Source organism: Hevea brasiliensis, chromosome 18 (genome assembly GCF_030052815.1).
Source record: "Hevea brasiliensis isolate MT/VB/25A 57/8 chromosome 18, ASM3005281v1, whole genome shotgun sequence".
Taxonomy (NCBI): Eukaryota; Viridiplantae; Streptophyta; class Magnoliopsida; order Malpighiales; family Euphorbiaceae; genus Hevea; species Hevea brasiliensis.
In genome coordinates this window covers 45378313-45389454 of record NC_079510.1, presented here as the reverse complement: position 1 = coordinate 45389454, position 11142 = coordinate 45378313, and the positions used below count along the sequence as shown (strand labels likewise).

The 11142-nt window shown below is 33.1% G+C and overlaps 1 protein-coding gene and 1 pseudogene across 1 annotated transcript; both read left to right on the top strand.

Moving 5' to 3' along the window:
- The first annotated feature begins 677 nt into the window (after positions 1–677).
- Positions 678–4483, top strand: LOC110651041 (protein DUF642 L-GALACTONO-1,4-LACTONE-RESPONSIVE GENE 2). Its single transcript, XM_021806232.2, has 3 exons — positions 678–904; positions 3123–3620; positions 3711–4483. The coding sequence occupies exons 1-3, from the start codon at positions 814–816 to the stop codon at positions 4298–4300; spliced, it is 1179 nt and encodes a 392-aa protein (XP_021661924.1). The 5' UTR covers positions 678–813; the 3' UTR covers positions 4301–4483.
- A 3813-nt stretch (positions 4484–8296) lies between these two features.
- LOC110651040 (la-related protein 6A-like) lies at positions 8297–10767 on the top strand (annotated as a pseudogene).
- Positions 10768–11142: the final 375 nt, after the last annotated feature.

The following is an 11142-nucleotide window of genomic DNA, read 5'->3' as shown; positions in this document are numbered from 1 at the left end:
TAGAATTAAATTTGTAAAAATCTCATTATATTTATATTAACGATTATTAAACGTCTACTATTTTCATAAGAGATGGAGTTTGCATTAACTTACTTTTGATCTAATAATTTAACTACATTTTTTTCATTTGAAATTTGTTTTTTAAGATTGAGATAATTAATTATAATAAGTAAAAAATAATTATTATATATAATGTTAGTGGGAAAATTGGAGGAAATCAATGGATCATATTCTTTCCTTCTTCAAAGATGTTAACTAATGAATTTTTTGTTAAGCTTTGGAGACGATTTTGCCATAAATTATTCATTTTATTATTATTTTTAAATTGACTAATCTCATTTGCTAATAAATGATAAAGTAAAAAAAAAATTTCCATCCCTTTTCAAGTAATATATAAAAAAATTATATATTTTATTTTTAAAATTAAAAAATTATTTTTTTTAACTTTATTTTTTTATTATTATTCTAATGTATTTTTTTTATTTAATATTTTTTATTTTAAGTAAATATAAAAATATTTCAATTAATATTATTTTTTTTTTCCATAATAAGAATACAGTAACAGTAGGAACTCAATGAACTCAAAGATGAGAAGATAATTAAAAAAATAATAATAATAAAAAGACAATAGAGTAACAGCAAAAAAAAAATAATAATAAAAAGACAATAGAGCTGGAATCTTGCATGATAAAAGGACACTCTAGGCACCTCCCCTGCTGCATATAATCTCTCCAAAAAATACTGTCCATACACACCCACATTCAGTGAGAGAGAGTGAGAGAGAGCGAGAGTGCTTGCTCGAGAAAGAGTAAGATGGTGCAAAGCTCAACCAGAAGCAAATGGTTCGCTTGTTCTGTTATTCTCTTCTTCGCTTTGTTTGCTACTGCAATATTAGGACAAGATGGTACGTTTTCTTCTTGCTTCTTTACATGCCCATTTCCTATCTCTTGATCTCATAGAATAACTAGGTTTCTCTTTTTTTTTTACTTGTAATTAGTAGATGCATTTTTCTCTTTCCCTTTTTTCTTTCCATGGATAAGCCATTTCTGAGATCTGATATATACCCTTCACTTAATTACCTGCAAACTCACATTCAATGTGAATTTATTGGTATGTGTAAATTTTTGTGAGGCTATTGAGATGAGATTTATGATTTCTGGGTTCCATAGATATAGTTCAAAAGATTAATTCTTTAAGTCTTTAGCTTTTTCCTGCAAAAGATCAGGCATTGCAAGTGAAATGGGAGTTGAATGATTTTCCAATTGCTCTTTCAAGGACTTTATGCGAGGGATGTTCTCTATTTGGTAATTGATAGCCCAATAGACAAGAATCAATTTCCAACGTACACGATAGCGTAAATGCATTTTATCTTTAGAAGCTTTAAATTCTCATTCAAGCTTTTAGTGTTTTTCAGAACTGCCCCATTCTTCTTTGGTGAAGCTTATTGCTTGCACGTAAAGAAGAATGATTTGTGCCCTTTTTTTTTTCTCTTAGCCAGAAAGATTTGTGCCATTGTTAAAGTACTGAAAGCCATATATTTTGGCTTAATAGAGGAACCGTTAATTCTATATTTGTATTTGTACAGTGATGACTACCTAGATTAGTTGTTCGGCTAATCACTGCTTTAATCTTGATTTGCAGTGATTATGTTCTTCTAGACTAAAAGGCTCTATATAGTCCCCCCAAGAAAACCCCCACACCAACTTGCAGATCTTTTTATGCTTTTAGATCAGCTTAGGAACTTTTTTTTTCTTGCTGTGGCTGGAAACTATGGCTTCTTCAACCTTTATCATAACCCATCTGTATTCTAGATTAGTATTAAATAATAAATATGGTGGTATGGCCCCAAGTGTTTTGTCAAATTTTAGTATCCTAAGGTATCAGTCACCCTGTGGGGATATTAGTGTCTTTTTCATTTGCGTATTTTGTAGGGCAAAATCGTGACTAACTTGTAAGTTCTCTCTTCTTGATCACCATTTGCCTCTAATAATTGAAGAGTTAATTGAAAAAATCATGAAACTCGATTATATTAATTTTTGTAATTTAAACCTTCACTTTATTTATCTTCTAAATAATGCCATAAAGTCGCAAATAATGTAACATGAAAATTGATTATGTAATAGTGGTACCACTTTAATTATTAGTAAAGGAAGAGGGCCCAATCTATTTGGGTATTCCCACAGAGCCACAATATAAAGGTGAACAATAGTCAAAATGGATAAATTGGCGCCAAAGGTTAGGCACTGTTTCCTTGAGTTAGCAAAACGACAAGGGTGCTTTCCTTAAAGCCGGATGGTACTTTTTCCATTTTCTCACCATCTTTTTGGTGGGGTATCATCCCAGTCTCCAGCTGTAGAGTGTCAGTAAAAGTTAAAAAGTGGCACTGTGAAATTATGGACTTTTCTTCTCGTAGTAGAAAAAAATTGAAAAGAAAGGAAAATTAGTCAGAGTGGAGTGGCTCTAGCTTCTAGGAGTTGAAATGATGGGCCAAAACGGTGCTGTAGGGCCGAATCCGATGCGCTTAACGCGGCTCTCTGGTCCTCATTTGCAAATTGCAGCAGATTGCGCGTTCACATCATTACCAGCATTATTTTTGTCCTATCAGATTCAATAAATAAATAAATAAATTATTTGTTACTTAATTAGTGGAGTTCCTTTCAATTTGGGCATCAATGCCTAACTGGACTTTCTTCTTCCTCTAGTGGGTGTTTGTCTTCTTATTTTGTTCTATATTGGCATGATTCTTCTTTCATTTTGAGGTTCAGGAATGGATAAGCTAAGTCTATCCTCCATCCATAGATCTTTCACGTATTTTCTTTTCTTTTTTAAATTTAATATATTTTAATAAATGTCTTAAAATATATTATATGATTTTATTCATTATAATATAATTTATAAATAATCGCCACTCAATCAACAGTAGCTAGAAGACCTCAATGGATATGATGTTCGGTACGCTTAGTAGGTGAAACATTAGTGTCTAGTATTCGCTCTATGGTTCCTAGGGCCAAACAGGACTGTATCTTGACAGCAGAAATTAAAGTATCTTTGATTGTGAAACATATCTGCGTATGGCCCACCTTCTTTACTCTCACTAAATAATTGTATGCGTCCGATTGCAGGATTGGTGGCTAACGGTGATTTTGAAACGCCGCCATCGAATGGTTTCCCTAGCGACGCCATAGCGGACGGGTCCATCGAAATCCCCAGTTGGAAATTAAGGGGCACAGTAGAGCTCGTCTCTTCGGGCCAAAAACAAGGTGGGATGATCCTCATCGTACCAGGTGGTACACACGCAGTGAGATTGGGCAACGATGCAGAGATAAGCCAAGTGTTTACGGTGGAGAAAGGGTCTATTTACTCGGTGACTTTTAGTGCGGCTCGCACGTGCGCTCAGCTGGAGTCACTAAACGTATCAGTGCCACCTGCATCACAAACAATAGACTTGCAGACATTGTATAATGTGCAAGGGTGGGACCCTTACGCGTGGGCTTTTGAGGCAGAGGAGGATCAAGCGAATTTGATTTTTAGGAATTTGGGCATGGAGGATGATCCCTCTTGTGGGCCTATCATTGATGACATTGCCATCAAGAAGCTCTTTGCTCCTGATAAACCCAAAGGTATAATTTCTTTTGATCTTTTGATGCTCGTGAGTCATCTTTTTCTAGTTTTTCTGACCAATTTCTTCTATTTGCTATATTTTTCATCAGACAATGCAGTACTAAATGGTGACTTTGAGGAAGGTCCGTGGATGTTTAGAAACGTTTCACTAGGGGTGTTGCTGCCCACCAACCTGGACGAAGAAATCACTTCATTGCCTGGTTGGACTGTGGAATCCAACAGGGCTGTTCGCTATATTGATTCCTACCATTTCTCAGTTCCAGAAGGCAAACGTGCCATGGAATTACTCTCAGGCAAGGAAGGAATAATTTCCCAAATGGTTGAAACAACGCCAAATAAGCCATACACCATGACATTTTCCTTGGGCCATGCTGGGGACAAATGCAAGCAACCCATGGCAATTATGGCCTTCGCTGGAGATCAGGCCCAGAACATCCATTATACACCCGATTCTAATTCTACCTTTCAAACTTGTAATTTGAACTTCACTGCCAAAGCTGAGAGAACCCGGATTGCATTCTACAGTGTGTACTACAATACCAGAACTGACGATATGAGCTCCCTGTGTGGACCGGTGGTGGATGATGTTCGAGTATGGTTTTCGGGTGCTAGGAGAATTGGGTTTGCTGGAGTTGGTCTTGTATTTTGGGTGTTTGTTTTGGTTTTGGTGTTGGGTTAAAAGCTGGTTTGGTAGGATAGTAACAATGAAAATATGTGTTTTACTTATAATGTTGTCCTTATATATATAGTAATAGGTGTTGGAATCATGGGAGTTCTGGTAAGTTGAAATTCCCACCAAAGTCTCTGTCATGTTGTGAACTTAAAGAGTTTTGCTATGAAATGAGAATCTTCTGTTATCTAACTTCCTTTATGATGAAGGCATTACCCATACAAATTGTAATCAACCCAATGAAGTGTTGGCTGGCATAATCTTTTTCTAAACAGGGTGCTTTGATCAGGCAGTAATAGAGGGTGCTTTTTTAAAACAACTTGTAATTTAATGCCAAATGAGACCTGGAGAACTAGTTGTAATGTGAAACTGACTTAGTGAGGAGCTCCTTGCTCTGGGATAAACATAATCATAGAAGAATACCAATTATTCATTTGTTATACAAAATTATAGGAGGACCATTTAATAAACAGAAGTAAAACTCAGAAATGTTTTCATTTTTTTCTTTTCAATAGATAATATTCAGTGCATGAAAAGATGTAGGGCTCAATACCCATAAAGGATCCTTCTAGGATCCAGATTCATTACAGAATAAAAGTTGAGTTTGATTTCTAAACATCCTAGCATAAAAATAAATGGAGAAATTATAAAAAAAATGACCATGTAATTTTATCCATTTTTAAGTAATATTCTAAAGGTTACTTCTTTTTTTAATAAAAAGGTATTTCAAATTTATACGCCGTTAGTAAAAAAGAAAAATTGCCTGCAAGCCATTAAAAAAATTATAATTTAATCTTTAAAATTTACTAAAATCTATATATTAATCTCTATATTTTCAAAATTCACATAGTATTTTAATAAATTTACATATTTATTCAGATTATTATTATTTTTTGTTAATTATAAAATAATATAATATAATAATAAAATTTTTAATTAAATTGTTTTAGTTTAAATATATAATATATCTAAAATATTGATAAAATAAGATGATAATATTATAATTAAAATAATAAATATAATAAAATATGAAGGTTATTTTATAATAAAAGTTTTAATATTATTTTATTTTTTCATAATTAATAATAAATTATATGAAAAATTAATAAAATAATTAATCTATAAATTTATTTAAATATCAATAGCTAAATATATAGATTTAAAAATATACGAATTAATCTATAAATTTTACTTAAACATTAAAGATTAAATTATAATTTACTTTAACTCTTTTCCATCCCATGTACGCAATTTTCTCTCTTTACCAATATCGTTAAAATTTTGAATTTTTTTAATCACAAATTAATGATTGTAAATTGTAATTTCTCCAAAAATAAAAGCATCGTGGAAACAGAGACAAAGTATAGGGGTGAAATAGTAGTTTACTAAATTTTAAAAATTTCGAGATTTCAACTCAAAATTACCTTACCGAAGTGTCCCTTCCGATGCTGTTTCGCTATAAAAATGCTATTAGGAGGAATGAATAGACAGCAGCTGAGCAGAAAGGGCGGGAGGGCTTTGTACTTCCAATTTTTTCAACATTTTCGAATAAAAGCCTCCGTTTCTTCCTTCTCCTACTTGACTGGTGGGAGGTGAAATGAGGCCCAACGCTGTTGCTATCGCCGACACCACCGTCATTTCCACCGCGGCATATCCGCCGCATGATTCTGATTTCACTCCCGTTGATCTCCTGATGAGACCATGCCTGGGCCTGAGGTTCACGCTCTGCCGTCTGGTGAGGTTGACGAGCATGACGACGATGCCTATTTGATATGAAGGTGCTGTTTAAACTTTAATATCTTACATGTCTGTGCATTAATACAACATATTATTTGCTGATGCTAGTACCCATTTTAATTGATTTAATGAAATCAAATGCACCTCTCCAAATTCATGTTTTTGTGGTTCCTGTTTGTGGAAAATTTTCTCTCAATTGCTTCCTCATGGATGATTGACCAACAATATATTTTAATAATTAAGTCTCTTGCTGATAAAACAATCTACAATGCACTGTTGGAAATGAGCGTGAAAGTTTAAACATAAAAGGGAAACATAAAAGGGAAAGTATACGCATAAAGGGTAAATATAATGTATATAAGCCTGAATTATATAAGTTTAAATTAAAATGAATTAAATTATAATTTAATCTACACTTTCTCCAAAGTTAACTAATTTATGATATTAGAGCTGAACTGGGTTAATCGAGTCCATATTGGATTAAAATATAAACTACTTGTCAATTGACAACCATGTAGTTTGATGAGGAGGCCACTACCGGAGCCACTTCTATTGTTCAAGGGTCCAATTACAAGAGCAAGGGTAGGTGAGTTGCAAAGCTTGGTTAGTAGACTTTGGAGGTGCCAAGAGTATCATATTGGGCTTGGGCTTGGGTTTTGGAGGACAAATGGATCAACTTCATATAATTGGACCTTGGAGCCTAGCCTTTAGAATATTCTATTTTTGTTTCTTTATGCCATGTGGCAGTTTAGTTATTTGTAACTCATATAAATACTTGTTTTCTACATCAAATGGGGTTGAGAGAGCATTGATTTTTGACTATCGCTGTCAATTGTGAGAGTTTTATGATTTCTTCCTTATTTCGTTAATAGAACTTGGACTTAAGCAAATTGACCACTTGCATATTTTATCTTTATAATCAAGGTGCTTTAGCCTAGTTACTATTGTGTCTTGATTGGTTATCAATTTTGCCTTGTTTGTTGTTAAAAGATCTAATTCCATTTTTAGATGTTATATCTCTAATATGAATATTGGGGGTGTTCATCATAGTTGCAGTGGAGTATTGGGATTATAAATCACACATTGAGAAAATATCATTTTAACATGTAAAGCAATCAAATTACTTATATAAATTCGAATTAGAATGAATTAAATTGTAATTTAACTAATACTTTCTCCATATTTAACATGACCTGCTAAGCATAGATGATTTTATGTATCTGCCTTTTTTAGAGTAAAGCTTCTATCTAACTATTTATGCCTTAGACTTCTTTGAAGATTTGGAATTTAACTTACCAAAAGAATCCATGCAATTTGCAAGTCTTATTTTGAATGTTAATGATGTAATAATTTTGTTGGATAGAGGCTTTTTAAATAGTTTTTTTATTAGAACTCGTGCTTAAGAATTACCAGTTTGGATTCTTATTAGATGTGTTAAGGCCACCAATGCGTTGGCCTATGTCAGTATTTGCCTGTGGAAACTTGAAGATTGAATTGTGTTGTTTAAAGTCAAATTCAACCATCTCATCCCTTTTTCTTTCTTTTTCTTTTTTCTAGAAAGGCATGTTGTAGTTAAAGCAATTCGTTATAGCATAAATTATGCATTTGGTTGCTATTGGGAAGTCAAGAATAGATATGTTGAAGATGATGAAATAAAACAGGTACTTCTGACAGGTTGCCTGCCCTGGATGTTTTCCTGGTGCAGCTAATCTAAGTTGTGCCGAACTTCCGGGGTTGCTCTGAATGACTTCGCAACCATCTTGTGCCTGATCCATTCTCTATTCATGAATATATCTTGTTGCGCTGTTTATCTTGTGTTCATTTTTTTATTTTTTTATTTTTTGAAGAACCAGAATGTCATAATGAAAAATGAAATTTAATTTTTATTAGTGTGTTATGGTGTCTGAAGAAACAATCTGGTTCTATCCTATAGTATACATGTTATGAAATAAGCACATTGTGGTTATCTCATTCAACAAAAAATTCCTCTTCCTCATTCCAAGCAACATGATATGAACTTTTGAAGTGCTAGATGATATAACTGTATTGCCAGTGGTTCTAGTGTTCAGCCTTTATGTTTATCATAGTCACTGGCTATTTTTCATTTTGGGCAAATTAGGACATTGAATATATATTTTTTATTACTCTATAAATTAATGGTTTCTGAACATTTATTTTTTGTTAAAACATAACAAACTGTACCTATCTTTTTATGACCCATGTTCTTGGTTTAAATTGGCTTTTGACTGTTTCTTTTTATGTATATAATTTGCACTATTTAGTTTACAAATTCATATTAGATATTTTCTTTCAGTTCCTATCACAGTTATTGCTTCTTTTAGTAAAATGAAGAAGCTTGCCTGAGGCCTTTCACTTATTGTTGCTGCACTCAGGGAGTCTTCTATTTTGTTAAGTAGTTTTTTTTTTTTGGCTCTTCCCTCTTCTGATATATCATGGCAACTGGAATTATTACATGGGTGCTAGCTTTTTAGTTGAAAGTGACAACGTAGGCATCTTCATCCTTTTCCATTTGCTGATGTTAACGATCCAAAGGTATTTTTACTTAAGTCACTTTATTTTCCCCCCATATTATGGACATGTTGTTGGTACAAACTTTCGAACATCTATAATAAGGACCCTAGTTATGCACTGTCCTGGTAGAGAATCTTCCAGTGGATCGCTCTGTACAGAACATTCAACATATATTTGGTGAAGCTGGGAAGTATGATCTTTTTTTTTTTCATACTTCTTCTTCTTCTTCTTCTTCTTCTTCTTCTTCTTCATCAAGTCACAATTCTTATTCAGTTTGCATTATGCTAATTATACAAAATTTCAGGATAAAGAATATCTGCATTTATGATTCACATGCTGTGGAAGATTCAGAAAAAGGAAGCAAACCCGATATTCTGATCTGAAGCAAGGTATGAAACTTATCAAGTTACATGCTTCTTTATTTTAAAAATTTTTTTTACGATGATTCTTTGGAGGCCAAACCTTAACTGAACCAAAAACAAATTGCATTAAATGAATGCGTACTTTGTTATTTGGTTTATGTTCAGACAGCATTGGATGATCTTCTGGCTAAATTACTTTCATACAGCAGATACCATTAGATGGAATGGATCAGTGTTCTCTTTTTTTAGGTGATTCTGAATTTAAGCTCACAGTATGTGATCATCTTGTATTAATCATGCAAATTTTAAGAGGTTTTAACCTGTTTGAGATGTGTGACCCTCTTGGATCTGGATATGTGGACAGTCCCCCTTTTTGTCTCTCTCTCTCTCTCTCTCTCTCTCTTCTTTTTTTTTTTTTATTTTTGGGGGGGGAGGGGGGGGTGTTGTTTTCTTGACATTATGTAGTCATATGAGGAACTTTTTTTGCTGTACTTACTATTAATCCTTTTATATATATATATTTTTTGATAGTTGCATGCTCTTGTTGAGTACGACACAATTGAGGCTGCAGAGAAAGCTGTAAGTATCGACTACTGCATTAAAGCACATTGCATTTTGTAATGAATTCTTAATTATTTAAATTGTTAATTTTTCTTGCAATGGGATCAGGTGGCTAGTTTAAATAATGAACAGGACTGGAGAAATGGCTTGCGGGCTAAGCTTCTTAAGGGAATGGTGAGGATGGTCTTTTTTTTCTTCTACATTATTGACAATAACAGGTAGTAATGTTATCTGGCTTTAAGGCAAGTGTGAACAGAAAAGACAAGACTGGAGGGAACTGATACTGAAAAGAATAGCACTCGTCATGCATCTAATCAAATGGGATATGAGGAGAATCATCGCTCAAGTGAGCACCATGATGATACACCTGATGAAGAGGTAATTGATACTTATATTTTGAGCTAAATATTTATCTATCATTTGATAGAAAATTTGTATAATATTTTTCTCAGGTAGTTAATCCTACTCTCATTCCATCAATCATATCCTGATGAAAAAATATTTTTAAGCATTCCCTGATAATGGCTATTGGAAACATTATCATCTTATCTGCTCCGCAAAATTTGAAAAAAAAAATTGTTGCAAGAGGTTTGCTGCATCATATTTATCTATGGAGAAAATTGGACAAAGGGGTCGAAATCGGGGACGACCATGGAGGAACAAACATCATGCCACTAATGGGCTTGGTATAAAAAATTTACAAACCACTTGATAAATGCTTCTGCTACATTGGGCGTACATCAAATGCCCAGTGTAGGCAAGTTCTTGTCTTTCTCGTTGTGACGTTGCATCATTAATGTATTTTATGTTTTCCACTCAGCCTCAAGTCGTGGAACTACAGGCTCTGCACATGCCATTGAACCCTCAAAGCCAGTCCTGGCCCTTAAATGCCCGATGGAACAAGACGTTTTACAATGAGACGAGGACGGCCTTCTGTAAATAATTAAAGACAACAAATTATATGACATGTAATATACCTCTTTCGTGGAATATCAATCTATAGATTCGTGGGAGATGGAAGTAAGTGAAATTATGTGTTTTGGGTATTTTATATAGGAAGAAAAAATGGACGTGGGGTGATTGTACCACTAGCATGTTCCGAACGGTATCGCATTCTGGTTTGGATGTGAACTACAACAGTTCAGTAGTCCAGGCCCATAAGCATGTGTTTGCTTTTGTTTAAAGCCGTGAGCACGAGCATGAATCGTTAAATCAAATGTTTATGGTGAACTTTTTGTAAATTTAATTGAAATTTTATATATAAGAATATTATTATTATTATTATTATTACTAATTTATTTAAATATTTTTAATATAATGTGATTTAAGCAGCAATAAAGCAAACCTAGTAATTCCTGTGTGTTTCGAATTCTCGGTCTCTAGTGGGCCCAACGCACCGCCGAATGATGATATTTGGATGGTGTCCCACGTTTTGTGAGTTTTTTTTTTTTTTTAATTTTTTGAAATTTGTTTCTTGAGTTTTTTTTTTTAATTGCTTTGTGAGTTTATTTATTTATTACAATGAAAGCATCGAAACTATGAATAGCAACGAGTAAGGTATTTACGAAAATTAACTTATTTAAATTTAAATTTAATTAATATTATTAAAATTTAAATTCATTCTAAATTTAATTAAAATTTAATTAAAATTTTTTCTCA